General features: G+C 40.6%; 1 protein-coding gene across 2 annotated transcripts; it reads right to left on the reverse strand.

Moving 5' to 3' along the window:
* Positions 1-3625: 3625 nt before the first annotated feature.
* LOC138949190 (uncharacterized) lies at positions 3626-16679 on the reverse strand. 2 transcript variants are annotated; one of them, XM_070320968.1, is made up of 3 exons: positions 16416-16679; positions 12604-12648; positions 3626-3936 (listed from the first exon to the last, which is right to left on the reverse strand). In XM_070320968.1, the coding sequence occupies exons 1-3, from the start codon at positions 16537-16539 to the stop codon at positions 3632-3634; spliced, it is 474 nt and encodes a 157-aa protein (XP_070177069.1). In that variant the 5' UTR covers positions 16540-16679; the 3' UTR covers positions 3626-3631. The 2 variants fall into 2 exon arrangements, with proteins under 2 accessions (XP_070177069.1, XP_070177070.1); XM_070320969.1 differs by lacking the exon at positions 12604-12648 and having other exon boundaries at positions 16416-16676.
* Between the last annotated feature and the right edge of the window lie 3 nt (positions 16680-16682).

Below are 16682 nucleotides of genomic sequence, written 5' to 3' on the forward strand. Positions count from 1 at the left end.
TTTTGGTCCTTGACTTATTTTGGGCAGTGTATAACGTGAATATATGATCCACTGTACTGTAGCCCGCTCGAAAACCAGCTTGCTCCTCAATTATTTTGTCTTCTTCTTCTGCCCAATGTGTAAGACGTTTGTTTAAAATATGGGTATACACTTTGCTTAGGACACTGGTTAAGAACACCGGCCCCTCGATAATTATCTGGTTGGTTCACATCACCTTTTTTATGAATAGGAACAACTATGGATTTTGACCACTCTGTGGGCAAAGTTTTTTAAAGAGCTGTACCAGATAACTTAAAACCACGTCATTCGCATTTTATAACATTTCACACAATACCATGTCCGGGCCAGGACATTATCCAACCTTGAGGCTCTTTATGCCTGCTTTGACCTCTTCTATGGTAATTTCTTCGTTAAAAAGAGCCACTGTTACTTCTTCGTCAGTCCCATCCTGTATCGGGGCTTCGTTCCTATCTGCATTATCCCTTGTTTCAAAAACAGTCATAAAATGCTCGAACCGTTCCTTCGAAATTTCGTTATAAACCATCGACTTTCTATTTAGTGACCGGATTGTTTGCCAGAACACCTTTGGATCATTAATTGCCTGTTTCAACTGTAAAAATTTCTTTTCGTCATAATCTGCTTTCTATTTTTCCAAGAGAGAGATCAAATCAAATCAAATTTTATTTTTCGAGGGTTGTGGCATAAGCAATACAACGAGCTTTTTTTCAACCAGCCCTCGCCCAGAGAGGGGACAAATCTAATCACATTTTTACACGGATATTAACGTAGAAAAAAAGGTAGAGAAAAACAACAACATATGAATATTTACACATTACATATTATACACAAATATAAAGCGTCGTATATGTAACGTAGTGAAAACAATGCTGAATACACATGCATGAGTAAATGTGTTATTAAAGCTTTGAGTGTTTTTGTGTGGATATAATGAACACTGATGCTTTGGACAAATGAAAATATAACCAAACGAAGTCTTCCATCACTGTGATTTTTTCGTAATTTAACATTAAATACAGTGAAAGGTGTTTTTTGAAAGTATTGAGACTCATTGGGACTCTCACAAATTCCGGGAGAGAATTCCACAGGACGCTACCAGAATAGGCTAAGCTTGATTTGAAGAGATCTATCCTTGGAATTGGGACGTTAAACTTTCGGTTTGGTTTGACTTTAAAGTTTGCAACGAAAGTTCGTGGTGCACGGCCGGAAAGTATTTTGTGAAGGAGCACGCCTTCATTTAATTTAAATCTTTCTTTTAGTGGGAGAATCTTAAGTTTCTTATAATCATCAAATACAAGACTGGATTGTTTCAGTAAAATTAGTTTCAGCGCTCGCCTATGTAAACTATACAATGGTTTTAAAATATTAGCACTGGCAGAGTCCCAGATGGTTGAACAATAATCTGTGATGGTTTGTATATATGCGTTAAAGTATAATAACCTTGAGTGCTAATCTAGAAAGTGTTTAATTCTATTTAACTGATATATTTTTCTGGACATTGTTTTACATACCGACCGAACATGATGGGCCCAAGACAAATTATTATCGATATTTACTCCCAAAACTTTATGATCTCCTACCTCTTCTATTGCGTCGTTACCAATTAATATGGAATGATGATTGTTTCGTATGTTTTGTCTCTTTTGTCTTGTTGTTATTAACATGTATTTGGTCTTTTTAGGGTGAAGACTCATGTGGTTATACTCCGTCCAATGAATGAGATTATCTACACTGTTCTGCAACGATGAATAAACTTTGTCTAATTTTTTTTATCAGTAGTGTGTTGGGTCGTATCGTCAGCAAAGAGTTCGCAGTCATCATTAATACTAAGAGGAAGATCATTAATATACAGGGAAAAGAGTAGTGGTCCAAGGACAGAGCCCTGGGGAACCCCGTATAACACAGGTCTTTTGCTGGATACGGTTGAATTAACGCAGACAGACTGCTCTTGCCCAGCTAAGAAAGAGGAGAGCAGGCATAAGGTTTGGGGTGACATTCTATATTCAACTAATTTTCTTAATAGTAATTCATGATTAATAACGTCGAAAGCTTTAGCACAATCGACGAATAAGACACCACAGAGTTGATTATTATTTATGCTACTAAGCCAACTTTCAAGAAGGTTTGTTAATGCTGTGTGGCACGAATGATTTTCTCTAAAACCTGACTGGTTGGAATGTATAAGATCGTATTTCTTCAAATGAGTGGTCAAGTGTGTAAATATGTGTTTTTCAAGTGGTTTTGATAAAACAGGAAGAATTGAGATTGGTCTGTAATTGGCGGGGTCAGAAGAACTACCTGATTTCTTCTTCTTCTTCTTCTTCTTCTTGTCGATCACTCAGATGTACCTGATTTAAATAGCGGGATTACTTTCGCCTCCTTTAATTTGGTGGGAAAGTAGGATTTGTCAAGGCACAAATTATAAGTGTGAGTTTAGATAGAGCGGACAGCGTCAGATAAACTCTATTTAAACGAGACAGATTAGCCGCGGGTGGAGGAGGAGGATGTTAGATACTTGAGGTAGGCCTAAAGGGATCAGTGTTGGCAGGTAGGGAAGAGAGGGTAGTAAAGCAGGATATCAACACTTAGGCCCGTAATTAGAAAGAGAGGGGAGAGGAGGACTTGTGAAAGTCAAGGAGAATAGCCCAGCCGCAATGTCCATGTTGCCGGGGGGCTTGCACGTGTGATGCATCAGCGGGGGTCTATAAGAACGGGAGAGCAACACATTGTGGTCAGTCCTTACCAGCGCGGCGCAGCGGGCATATGCCAACTATTTCTTACTGCAATATGGACTTCGAATTTGGAGCGTGGGCAACAGATCTGCCTTTAACGGTGGTTAAAGTTCTCCAGGATGAGGAGTTGAACACCCTCAATGTGCTGAGAAATGCGACTGCCCAGGATTTGGAGGGCCTGGGTCTCAAGCGTGGCCACTACGTAGCGCTGAGAGTAGCAGTGGCGGCCCTGCAAAAGCGAAGCGGGGGAGGGCCACTATCCCAGCGGGTGACTGAGGAAAAAAGCGTGGAACCACTCCAGGGACTGTTAGGCGGCTTGTCACTGCAGCCAACAGGTGAGACCTCCTATCTTTCCATTCTGGATTTTGTGCCGGGGTCGATGGCGGCCGAGGAAGAGGTGACACTCGGGGGAGGTGTCATCCTAAAACTCAACCAGAGACCAAAACTTGACAAAGTCTCCCCCTGCCACTGGATTGTGGCAAACGCACGCATCATGGCGAAGTTGAGTGCTGAGAAGCCCGGGTTTGACTCGACCGCCTACCTCCGGTACACAGAGATGATAGGCGAGCTGGGGGCCAGATACTTGTGGCAGTCGGTGCTTCTGTACGACGACGAGTACAGAAGGCGCCAGTCGTCCAGCGGATTCAAGTGGGGAACCCCCAACCCCCACCTGTCCACGGTGAACATATGTAAGGGATTCTGCAATAAAAGTTCAACACAAGATAGTACTTATTGTCTTCAGAAACTTTTCTTCTTTAGCACTATATTAAAGTTCTTTTGATTTCTTTTAAATAATTAAAAATATCCTTCGCTAACCCTTCGGTCAGACTAAACACACACTCACTTTTACAAAACCTTAACACAGAGGCACATAAAACAGTTCATCTCTTCTTTTTATTCCCTTTAGAGCTTTTTGGTTCTTTCTTATTTTGCATCACATGACTGGATGATTCCTGTAAGTCTTTGATGACCTTAGACATCTCCTGACCAAGGTCACTCAGATGAGTATACTGCAGCTCCAAACGAGCTGGAGACTCTTCCAAAGTTTTCACTCGCTGGAGAAGTTCCAGTGCTTTGTGATATGATCTCTGTGCAGCTTCACGAGCCTCTGCATGCTTCAGCATTGCCTCAGTCAAGGCTTTGTCTGCTCCCTCTGGCCCTCCCTCCGGTGTTGACGGTGTCAGATCTGAAAAATACATTGTCTTGTGCATGACTCACTATGAGTGATGACAATGCCAAAATTGGTGTAAAGTTATCAGTTTCACATTCAGCCTTGTTCTCGCATAAACTCCACTTAGAATATCCCCTCCCCCCTCCCTTCCAAATTAATTACTGATGATTGACCTGAGATACTTTACATTCACGGGGTCAAATTGGTCCCCCCACCCCCCCCCCCCCCCAAAAAAAAAAAAAAAAAATTGTCCTTTTTAACTTAGTAATTTGCTTCATCACAAAATCCTTCCCTTCTTATGCAAGGGGCGTAACCACTTGGTGCCCGTTTTTGAACGAATCTGATTTTGGGGTGACATTATTGATTTTCAATTTCACTACAAATTTCCTTCACTTGCAAGAAAATGACATGCTCTCCTCCCTCAAATAAATGTACCTCTTTAATTTGACTGGGAAACCGTATTTCACTTTCAGTCTTGGGTGAATATAAATATATACAATAGAATGTGTATATTGTTAAAGCCAGGGCAAAAACTGGATTAAGGATTAATTAAACTGATAAAACAATACAATAATTATTTAATCTATCATTTTCTCCCCTTCGTTCCGCGTCTAACTGATGGATTTTTCTACCGGGGGTTCCATGTAGAATGTTATCACTTAAAATTTCTATTCCAGGGTTAGACATCATACCTCAGTAATTGTATGTATACACATTAGGTGTATACTACTTTCAACCTTAGCTCTCTTTATTTTTCTTCACAAGTCACATACAACCACGCGCATACACTCTCTCTCTCTCTTTCTCTCTCACTCTGCCATGTTCTATTTACCTATAGAACATTCTTTCAACGCTGACGTCATTCCCTTTCTACGTCACTCATTTCGTCATACAATCATTCATTCGCTCTGCTTCCTGGCGAGCGGGCAAAAACTGATTCCATCAAGCTAAGTTTTTTGTGAATAATTGTTTGTCTGTTCACTTAAAAGACTGTTGGGTCAATATATTTGAGATTGTAACATATTTTTCTCAATAACAACGTTCCAACAACTACCTTTCTTGTTTTTTTATTCTGAATTTTGGAACGTTGGCAGTCTCTTTGTTTTTGGATTTGATAAAACAATACTTTTAGTTTTTGGATTTGTAAACTGATACTTAGCTCTGAAACTTAAAGCTAGAACAGAAGTTTAATAATATCATCTGAGGATTGCAAGAGAAAGCATTACTTCTTCTTCGTATTGAGGGAATCATTATATATAGAGCAAATATCCTCATTGGTTGGATATTTGAATCAAATAAAAACAGGGGTGGGTAATTGGAAGGCAAGTTGCGGCAAGCTACTGCTTTTTGCGATTCACCCTGGCGTCCAGTTTCAGGCACGGGGCTGTGGGGCTATAGCTAGCCTACCACCCAGTTCTACCTATCACAGCAACTGCGCCCCGACGAAACAGTACAAACAGGACGAACAATATGGAGCAAGAGTGGTAGATTAATTCTAATACAATTATCTTACTACTGATTTCTTATGGGTCTGGAGGGATGGGTCTGGAGAGGGTGGAATCTAGTGGGGAGGGGGAGGGGGGCGGGGTGCCACAGACATGCAGGGATTGAAATTTGACAAGGGCCGGGTGCTTTATTACATTTACACTTACAGTTAAAGGCACAGTGCGCCTCCCGTAAAACATCACAGATACTGTCAGGCTTTTACACACAGTACAAACACCCTTCCATTTGAACGCTCACCAAACGGCAACATCCTAGGTGCCCTCCGTAAAGAGCGAGCAATTTTCAAAGAATTTATTTTTGCCTGGTTTATCTTACCCCTGAGCCATCATGAACCCGTGTGATCAAGTTTCCCTTTTTCACAATGTAGTCGTTAGTTAGTAATTTGAATGCGACTCGCTGTGAGCTTATCTGCAATAGCACATTATTGAGTACCTCTGACTATGCACGAAACAAACGGCTGTGGTTCACAAGAACTCTAGCGATGGCTTTTGACTGTTCAGAGGAACTGGCGATAGGTATAAACCGTCGTCTGCTGCGAGAACCACGACCTTGCGTGACCCTGCTTTCGGGCTTTTCTTTTTTCAAACTTTCAAAACTTCGAATTGTACTGATCTTGTCTTGATGAAAAAAGAATTCTTTTATGATTTAAGAATGTTTGTGTAAGAAGCTGTCAATTTATTATTTAGATTTTAAAAGTTAGGTCTAGCGCCAAAACGCGCACCACGGTCCGATTGTCTCTGACACTCTCTCCGCAAAATTAATTCTTTGAAAATTGCTCACTCTTTACATAAGGCACCTAGGATGTTCCTGTTTGGTGAGCGTTCAAATGGAAGGGTGTTTGTACTGTGTGTAAAAGCCTGACAGTATCTGTGATGGTTTACGGGAGGCGCATTGTGCCTTTAATAGTTACGAGATCGTTATCCTCTCGATAATTACATGAGTATACCTTATGACACTGTTGCAAAGAGACTCTTGTGTAGTTGTTGCTGTATTATCAACGTGTGTCCAATAGGCGACTTGCCCTATCGGCCAGCGCCGCGAAGTCGCGCGATAAATCTGCAATACCTTGCGTGGTCTTGCGAGATCTGCATCAAACTGCGGGCATGTTTTGATAGCTCTCTGTGAGAGGTTGCGTTTCAGTGCAGACACTTCGCCTTGAAAATGGTGAATTTGCACTGTGCAGCAGTGGGCTGCAGCAATATTAGCCGCAAGAATAATCCTAAAGTTCGTTCAAAGTACCCAAGCATGGCCCGTACACAAAGGAAAGGCGATCGAGTTTTTTTTTAACACAAGCCAGAGAACACCAGCGCTTAATTGTGAAGCGATGGCTGAATTTTCTTTGACGTCAAAATGATGTGCCATCCCGGTACTCCGTTGTCTGTTTAATAACTTTATCAGCTTCGGTTTCTTGTATCCTGAATATTGTATTTTTCTTTCTTTGAGGTATTTTTGCAACTTTGGTACTTGCAATCGCATGAAAATTCTGCTGTTCGGTAGCCATTATTTAGATCAGTGATTGTAGTGTATGGAAGGAACGATAACTCTTGAGAGCAAAAAATGTGCCCGCAGGGAAGTGAACCTTCCTTATCTTTCGCACCGGAGAGCTATCCAAGCGGGGTATTCACGACTTTCCGACCTTGACATTGTAGTGGGGGGTCAAGTGGGCGTCGGCATCATTGTCCAATCAGAAATTGAGATGCGCTTCCGGTCCCGCCCAGTCGGAAGTTTATTTTCAACTGAAGAAATGGCGCAAAACAGTTTGCGCGGAAAAAGGTGATGAAAAAAAGAACAAAACCTGGTTTGATAACCAAATGATTGCGACCTTGCATTCTAGCATCGTTTAATGCGGAACAACGACACATCTGATAAACAAACAGACAGTTGTTACCAACATGAGAAACTAGGGTTTAGAATCGAAGCGGTAAACCCGGACGCTGTTTGTACACGTAAATCCGGAGAAGCTATCGAAGTAGGTGACATGTCGTTTCACTCCGAGTGTGCCAGCACCGGCCCTCTACCCGCCAAACCCCCACAAGGCAGGGAAAGTGGTTCGACCTTGCATGACTGCAGGGCAAGTTCGATTTTGCTAGCTAAAATTGCTGCTAGTGCTGCCTTGTCTAGATCTGGAACTTTTTCAATTGGAATTTTTTTTCTCTATTATACTGGAATGAGTGGGTGCTTTTCTAGATCTAAGCATCGACCGAATTAGATAAAGATGTTCCTTGCATTGCATTCTCCTAAATCTGTTATTCTAACCAGTTTGTTTAAGAATATAATTGTTCGTTTTTGTTTGTTTTTAGTTGATAAGCTTACAAGATTTTTTCTTTTTTAAGTAAGTGGTTTCACACGTATAACATGAGACCCACATGCAGTAGACAATGGAAGTTGAGGTCCTCGTTCAATACCACAAATGCCAGTATTTCAGACTCCTTTTGGAGGAATGTGTGGGGTTTGGGTGTTGAACTTGAAGTGGTAGATTGTTTGCACAGGTATGAATGTTCGTACGTTCGAACGTGCACACATGTATGCAGGCATTTGTTTGTCAAGCAGGAACATGCAACATTTTTTGACCGTATGTGAGTGCGTGTGTAATAAAACCAACGACAAACAATACATAAAGCTCCAGCTCTGCTTCTTCACCAGTCACAGACGCATTGCGTTGTTCAGCTTTCCACAAATATATTAACTCAGTCAGAACCCGCTTCATGAATATTTTATTTCAGGAAAAAGTCAATCGAATCTATACAAAAAAAGGTTATTGCGTTGTTCTGTCTTAGAGACTGTATCACATGATATTGAGCTACTAGAAGAACCATGTCTGTGGCATAGTTTGACCCAACAGATAGAGAAGTGAACAGAGGTATTCTGCCGTCAGCAGTTTTATTGCTGTTTTGAATTTGATCTTGCAAAGCATTTTTTCTTGGCTTCAATAATGAATTTGTCTGTTTAGTAAACATTCTTTCATTTTGAATATTACATAATTTTCCAACACACAAAGAAATCGTAATTGAATATTTTACGAAAAATTGAATAATCCGCAAACATTTTTGTATGAACAAATATGAGTGTGAGGATGGACGTATTTTGAGTGAAGTAGCAGAAATTCTTTTTAAGTTCTTTAGCTACATGCACACGTTCTGTTAATTACGTGCTTAGCAGGGAGATCCAGATTAATAATACTGCTGTGACAGGTTGTGGTTTTCATACATACTTTGAATACAGGAAATAAAAAATAAAAAAACCACACACTGACACAGTTAAAAAAAAAATTTGCACATAGGATTAAAATATTAAAGTGTACAGAATAAAAGCAACATATATACAAAAACAAATCTCGTGGTTCTCTTGTCAAACCCACTGTAGTAAGCACAGAATAGGAGAGAAGATTTTGGAGAAGGTGGCTTAACCTACTGAAGTAAATGATCAAGAGGATTCTAAGCATCCAGTGCTAAAGCTCTCAAATCACAAGATAAACACACTTGTTGTGGCTATCCGAACTGTTGATTTAAAAAAAAACATACCCACAAATTGTAAACATCTATTACAAAATTATATATATTGTATGGATCTGTCTTTGTAAAATATACTGTACAGAAAATTTTAAATAATCTGCACAAATCTCGTGGTTCTCTTGTCAAGTAGTAGGCACAGAAAAAAAAGAAAAAAAACCACCTGTGTTCTGTCTTGTAAATTATACTTCACTAAATGTGTACAGTATTCTAAGAAAAGAAAAATTCTTCCTTTTTTATGATATATCAATTGCCTCCCTTGAATTTTATTTGTAAAATAATTCTGAGAAAAAAAGCTTTCTACTTAAAAGCAGTGCAATCAAGAAAATGGGTACAACCTGTGTGTATACCTTTATTCCTTATTCTTTTTATTTAATTGAGGATGTCACTACGCAGTTTTACTGATTTAAAAAAAAATTCGCTTCAAATTATCTCCCTTGAACAAACACTTCTTTTTACAATTTGTTTACACGAAGAGGTAGTTTTAAGGGTATATACAAGAAAACAATATTGCAACCTTAGATGTATTTACATTTGGACTAATTCCATTAAAAAAAAATCAAACTATAAGTGATAAATCAAAATAAAACAGATTTTGGGGCTGTGCACAAGCTACACGAAAGTCGTACCCAAGAATCGTCAAATACTTTTGCTAACAGCTATACTTAAACATAAGAAAATATGATCTGCATCTCTTGTTATGAAGATGATGGCACTGGTCCACCGAAGTTATTGTTATATGAAGTCTTATATCGCGCGCGTATCTCCAGACTCGGACTCAAGGCGCAGGGATCTATTTATGCCGTGTGAAATGGAATTTTTTACACAATACATCACGCATTCACATCGACCAGCAGATCGCAGCCATTTCGGCGCATATCCTACTTTTCACGGCCTATTATTCCAAGTCACACGGAAGTGCATGCCATATATGCTTTACTGTGCCTCTCAATGGTCTTTCTCTGGCTGACTCGATTCTGAGGAGATAAAAGAAAACACATTCAGTACAAGCTGTAAAAAATAACAACAAAACTAGTACAGTAATACCTGCCATATCCGGTCACCCATTAGTCATTGCAAATGTGACCGCAAATATCAGGTGGCCGTTCATTACAGGCCCCCTCCTCCTCCAAAAAAAAACAAAAACACGATCAAGTTTTCATGAAGAAAAGAAAGCGATCATCCACGAGCCGCCGATTCATTGTCTCTGTTAGTTTTGCTTTCGTTTATACATCTTAATTATTTGCGTGTTTAACTCGATCGTCCTGGCTAAGCTATTGTTTCGTATGTTTCTAACTGTGTTGTTTGGATTATTATATATGTATTTGAGTGTCAGATAAACAAGTGTTTCAAACTCACATCAGCTGTGATCGATCCGGAAGTGACTGCCGTAAATGTACATGTATGCGCATGTCTGTATTTACAGTTTGCGCATGCGTAAGTATTCATGTCGTCTGCTCGTGCTGTGCCGTCTGTGCACACAACACACACACACACACACACACACACACACACACACACACACACACACACAAGCTGGATTTCGCCCGCGAAAGTGACAAGTGGCCGTTAAGTGGCCGCTCCTGTCGAGTAAGAGGGGCACCTTAGGGCAAAAATCAGTGACCGTTGACCGCGTCAGACAGGTTAACGGCCATTAAGAGTCAATTATAGAAGGAAAACTCATTAGTCATGGGAAAGCTGGCCGCTCCGGGCAGGTTCACGCCCACGAAAGGGCCGGAAATGGAAGGGACTACTGTATTACTTAAAGTAGCTGCTGGTTTCTGAGTATTTGATTGAAGGCCCAATCCGACTTGTAAGAAGTTTGCCCGACTGTCGCAGATTTGCCTGTCAGGTAATTGCATGGAGTAAAATCATGCCTCAATTTGGTAACATACAAACTGCAATATTCTAAGGCTGTGAGTGTGAGAATACATCGGCGCCACTTTTTAAAAACTTTCTTTTTGTGTGTGTGCATTTTTTAGTGCCAAAAAAGAATAGGCCGAGTGCTCTCTCTGCAAAACTTGTGTGAAGCTTCAGAGCTCTATCAATGGTTTGAAAGAAAAAACATACTTTTCCATTTTTGACGTTCTTGTTCCCGTCCCTGTGAAATTTACTGTCCGTAGGTTACCGGATTTTCTTAATGTCCGTGAAAACCTCAACTATTCATTGCTGAGTGCCTAGTGATGGCTATCTCCCTCAACGACCTAGCACTGCTGAATCCTGATTCTTCCCATTGTTTGATTCTGTAATGAAATTGTGTAGTTGGTAGTTATGTGAGCTTCTTCTTTGGGGGGTGGGGGGGGGGGGGGGGAGGGGGTATTAAACCATCAGATCACAAAGTAAGACTTCATTGTAATCTATTTATATATACGACTTGTGTCTGTCTGTCTGTGTGTCTGTGTCTTCGCGATGCACGGCCAAAGTTCTCGATGGATCTGCTTCAAATTTGGTGGGCTTATTCACAGAGACCCCGGACACAACCTGATCGATGAGATATTTCAACACGTGCTCTCAGCGCGCAGCGCTGAACCGAATTTGGTTCCACCTCAGCTACCCGGGCCCCCATACCGACACACCAAAGCCGCTACACCACATCACAACGCCAAAGTTCTCGGTGGATCTTTTTCAAATTTGGACACCGTATTCACCTACACCCCGGACACAATATCATCGATGAGATATTTCAACACGTGCTCTCAGCGCGCAGCGCTGAACCGATTTTGGTTTTTGTGTTCATTTCACCATTACAAGTAACTCTTCCTTATCTTCTCCAGGTTTTCAGCGTTTACCTCCCTTCCTTCGTATGGTGCACTATAGTATCTTCGGATATTCCCGGCGTTCTGTTACTATTTTTAGAAGGTCACCGCAGTGTCCAGAACGTAAATTGGACCCGTAAATTATCCTCACTGTAAAAGTGCAAAGGTCGAATCAATTTATAGCCACGCGAAAAATACACTGTCATCTATCTCTCTATATATACGGCTTCTCTGTGTTTGTGTGTGTGTGTGTGTGTGTCTCTCTCTCTATGTGGGCAACACCTGTGGATTGTTCAGTTCTGTTTGTGATGTGGTCTGGCGGCTTTTGTGTATTTGTATGTACTGGCCTTCCTTTGAGAAGCCATAACAGATCAAAAGGGCTTAGAGATAAGCTCTAAATTGCTCAATCCTGTTTGAGTGGAGTTCGCCTCCAAAGGTGATTAACACGGTTACATTCGTCGACAAGGATGGGACTCTATATGGTCAGGAATGGCATTATGGCCACTGAATCATTATCGTGCTGTTCCCATTCCACGAATCTGGGAGGGACCTAAGCTTGGCGGGTCCATTGTTCGGACCCGGCAAAGCCGGCGTACGGCTCTAAGTATTTCATCCCGGCGAAGCCGGCTAAGCGGGTATTCCTCTAGTGTGCAGATATTTGTTCAGGTGCCCACCATTTTCTATGTGAAAACATGTTGCTAACTAACATGAACCCAACCATAAAACGTGATGTAGGTGAGTAGCCCATCTAGAAAAAAGAAGGTTCTTTTTTCTAGATGGGCTACTCACCTACATCACGTTACATGGTTGGGTTCATGTTAGTTAGCAACATGTTTTCAAATTCTCATCAGGCAATCACGGCTGACACGAAACACAGAACAGGTGGGAAAGACATAATTCAATTTACTCACCTTCCTTGCATTGTGAGACTGGCCATATGAGTGCTGAAGTAGTTCCTGCACATATTTAATCAAATATTCATCTTAATAACGTGTTAATATCGCTTGTTCTAGCAAATCAGACTTGACAGTTTTCTCAAGGCTTGCACAATTTAAGAGCTTGCCTGTCCCCAATCATTACAATAAGAAACAACATCTAGTATGCAAGTATTTTCAGGGTATGAAGGTTTTAATATGATGTCGGTTCTTCTGGGGGCATGGAGAAACACTTTACACAAAGTAGAACATACACAACAAATTCCAAATAATTGAGGTCACACCATAGTTTTACTCACAAACAAACAACAGCAATACAATAAACAGTCTGCAAACGCCTACATGTTGTCGACACTAGGTGTACAGAAACAAAGAAGCACATGAAGACGGGCTTTGTCAGGTAGACCATTATAGCGGCGAATGAGCAACAGCTGATGATCCAGACCACCAAATTGACATGATTTCCCCTTATTCAGTTTGTGATTGTAGTCATATTGACGATGCATGACTTCAATTTTTCTAAGTAAGTCGCTTGGTGCGTTTACGGATACATTCCTTGTCACTGGGTAAACTTCAATTCATGACTTTTTTTAACTGGCATAGAAATTATGAGCATACCAGAATTATTTTCCTGTTAGACTGTCTTCTTCTTTTTCTTCTTCTGCGTTCGATATTCATGGCTGTCATATCGTCAGGTCAGTGGCTGCCATGAAATCTGCAGTCTTCAGTGTCGGACTGTCAAATTAGATGATATTGTAAAGAAAGTAAGTAACATCTCATGATATTCTAACTTCAATTACATCACCTGTCTCACAGTCTGCCTCTTTAAAAATAAATGAATAAATTCAGTAACATAATTTTTGGGTAAAAAATCAATTTTAAATGAAACAAAAGGTATGAGAAATAATCCTTACTTTTTTTGTAATAACCCTCACCACCAATTGTTTTATTTCATTTCCATTGTAACAGATTTAGCACCTCTCCGAAAGCCAGAAATACACTTTAAATCCCCCTCCCCTCGAGCCCCCCCCCCCCCCTCTTTCATAAACTAATTAAATAACTAATTAAGGAAAAACAAAACTTACATCATAAAAAATCAGAACCACCAAAACCACCCCCCACCCATCCAATAAAACCTGAATACAAAAACACTTCAAAATAAAAAATGAAAACATTTAATTCCACTTCAAAAATATAAAAGTTGTTATGCTTTATTTTCATTATCTCTTTACACACACACAAATTGCTGTGCAAATCTTTTTAAAAACATCAATGCCTGAGACACCAGTAACCTGTTTATGTTGTTGACCTTGTAGCTTTTCAGTTTAAGAGGCTGTTCAAAAAAATGTTTCTCTGGAATCTTCCCTAAAGTCAATGATAACCACGAATAATACTGTGGGAAGAATATGACATCACCAAGACAAAACAAAAAAATAACACCAACCGACACTATGCCAACCCAAAGACTGGAAAATAATAATCAAATACAGAATGAACAAAAATGCTTGATTTCATTTCTTCAATGATAAGTTGAAAATCTTCATTCTTCATAATAATGTTATTGGCATAATGTGTAATTGCCACAATTTACAGAGTTTTATGAAAAAATGATGCGATAAAAATCAAAGTGAAAACATTTGTTTATATACTGATACCTTATTTACCTTGTGGCTTGTGTGCCCCAGGTTTAGGAGCTGCTCAAACGCCCATTGCTCCTCAAGTCTGCAAGAAAATAAGCGATGGCCTGAAGGAGAATGGGAAAAAATCTTTTGTCAGCACCCTGTGTATGTGTGTGGATGGGCGTGTTAGATAAATAGGCAGGGGGGGGGGGGGGGGGGTGCAATAGCTACCACGCCTAATGCAGTCTGCAAAACAAGTGCAACACTTCTACAGAGCTTTTATGATACAAAGCTTCAAATAAGAAACACATTACAATCAAATGAAAGCTGAGCCTGTCATTGCAAAATAAGAAGAAATATACAACAATCCAGTGGCATGTAAAATACTGTTCCTTCAGAAAGATGGCTCTGACAGCAGAAACAATTTAACTTGAAGTTTGAGTCAAAAATTATTTCTCTACATTAGCGAACGTACTTGCAGTAATACCCCTCACACATGAAATATTCAGACTGAATAACAGTTTGTTCCCAATGTTGCTTCCGTGTATCGGTTAGATCCATCTCGGTTAGATCCATCTGCAGAGTACGGATTGTCATCCGTTTAAAAAGGAAAAACAATCAGAACTTGTCATCAGTGATCAACCTACCTTGCAAGAGTGGGGTGAAACACTCACTTCCTGCCAACATGTCTGCAGAAAAAAGGAAACAATGCCAATGGAAGCTTAAAATGATTCTTTTGTTCAATATGTGTACACGTGCTTCATTTCTGGGGTGAAAGTGTAAAATATATCGATGGATTGATAGAACAATATAGCCTCAAGTTCACTGCACCAAAAAATACTTATCAATCAACATTGTCATCACTCGATCAGCTATTCCATCTCTTTCATATATGTGTGTGTGTGATGGTGTGAGTGTGTGTGTGTTTGTGTACGTGTGTGTGTGTGTTTGTGAACAAGCGTTGAAAAACGTATGTTTACCTTGCTCTAGATCTACCGATTTTCGTAGGCGGAGACTTCTCTGCCGTGACAGCGGCTTCGTTTCCCTGGCAGAATTCAACATCTTGTACAGATCTGCCGGTGATTTTCATTTCCTCCGCTTCATGAGTCACTTGATCCACAGATTTAACGAACATTGAATGTTCTTTTAGTTCTTGTGACGGACGTAAAATCAAGGAATTAAGTGGGCATTCATGAGTCCTCTGCTGGCTTCATGTCCACAAAGTAAATCGCACAAACTTGCAGGGTTTGGGGGGTAGTTTATTACTTTGAAGAAGAACAGCTAGTCGTCGCTGCCCGTTCAGCATTCTTCGCGCGAGTACCAAACAACTCGAAGAGCAGACTTGTAACATGTGGGATTTTGGCAAGCGGAAATGACGTAGATCTAATGTCATTCAAGGGTGGGAATGTCAAGGCCAGTTTTTGACTGGATTTGAACTGAAGTTGGGCTCCGAATGGAAATAAACACTTCCTCCAGCTGCGCGACCCATTGATAACAACAGTTGGAACTGGTAGGAAGATGAACAGGTCTTGCGAACTGGCTACACACTGTTACGGTTCAAGTTTAAGTTCAAAGTAAACACTCAACTGAGGTTGCAGGTAATGGTGGACTTGACTTCCTTCATAACCAAATATCACTCTTCTGACAAAAACACGCAAATGCTATGTTAAACCGGAAAATACGTAAACCGGATAAGGAAGCGCATCAAAACCAAAATGGCAGCCCCCATGAAATCCGAAAGGTCAAGCAAACAAGTCGTGAATAGACCCTATCGGTATTCCAAGCTCTCGTAATCTCTCGCAAACTTCAGAGCATAGCAAAGCATGCGGTACAGCGATCTCGTGCGAGCTGCACAAGCCAAGGTTCGAAGTTCTCGCGATGTTCAAAGTATAACAAAGAGCGTGTCTCGCGAGAGCTGCTCAGATACCGAAAAGGTCTATTGTGCAAGTTGGCTATTTCCAAAGGCTTGGTCTACCCACTATTCCTATCCCAAACTAGTCAAATGCCCTCTATTATCTATACTCACAGGGAATAATCCTAGCTGGTCAGCTCCTTCCTTCCCTTCTCAACTGATGATCTTGAACTTCAGGATCCAAGCAGCATAATGACAGTATCAGTTATTTAACTAAATCACATACATCTCTAATAGTTGAATCATCATCAACCTACCCGACAGATCCAGTGCCTGGCCTTCCAAGAACACCACGTCATTGTCGTCTGCATTGGCAATGTCAGCAAGCATTTGCTGTCCAGTTGGAGGCTTCGGTCGCTCTGGAAGGCGCGCAGGTGGCATAATTGTTCTGATTTACCCACAGGTTTGTCAATCTTACTGATTAGTTTTCGTTAAATCTTGTGATATAATCATATATTCCCGACACTTTCACTGAGTCTGCCCATCTACTGTTGTAAACAGTGACAAGAATAGTGTCCCTTGTA

Source organism: Littorina saxatilis, linkage group LG15 (assembly GCF_037325665.1).
Source record: "Littorina saxatilis isolate snail1 linkage group LG15, US_GU_Lsax_2.0, whole genome shotgun sequence".
Taxonomy (NCBI): Eukaryota; Metazoa; Mollusca; class Gastropoda; order Littorinimorpha; family Littorinidae; genus Littorina; species Littorina saxatilis.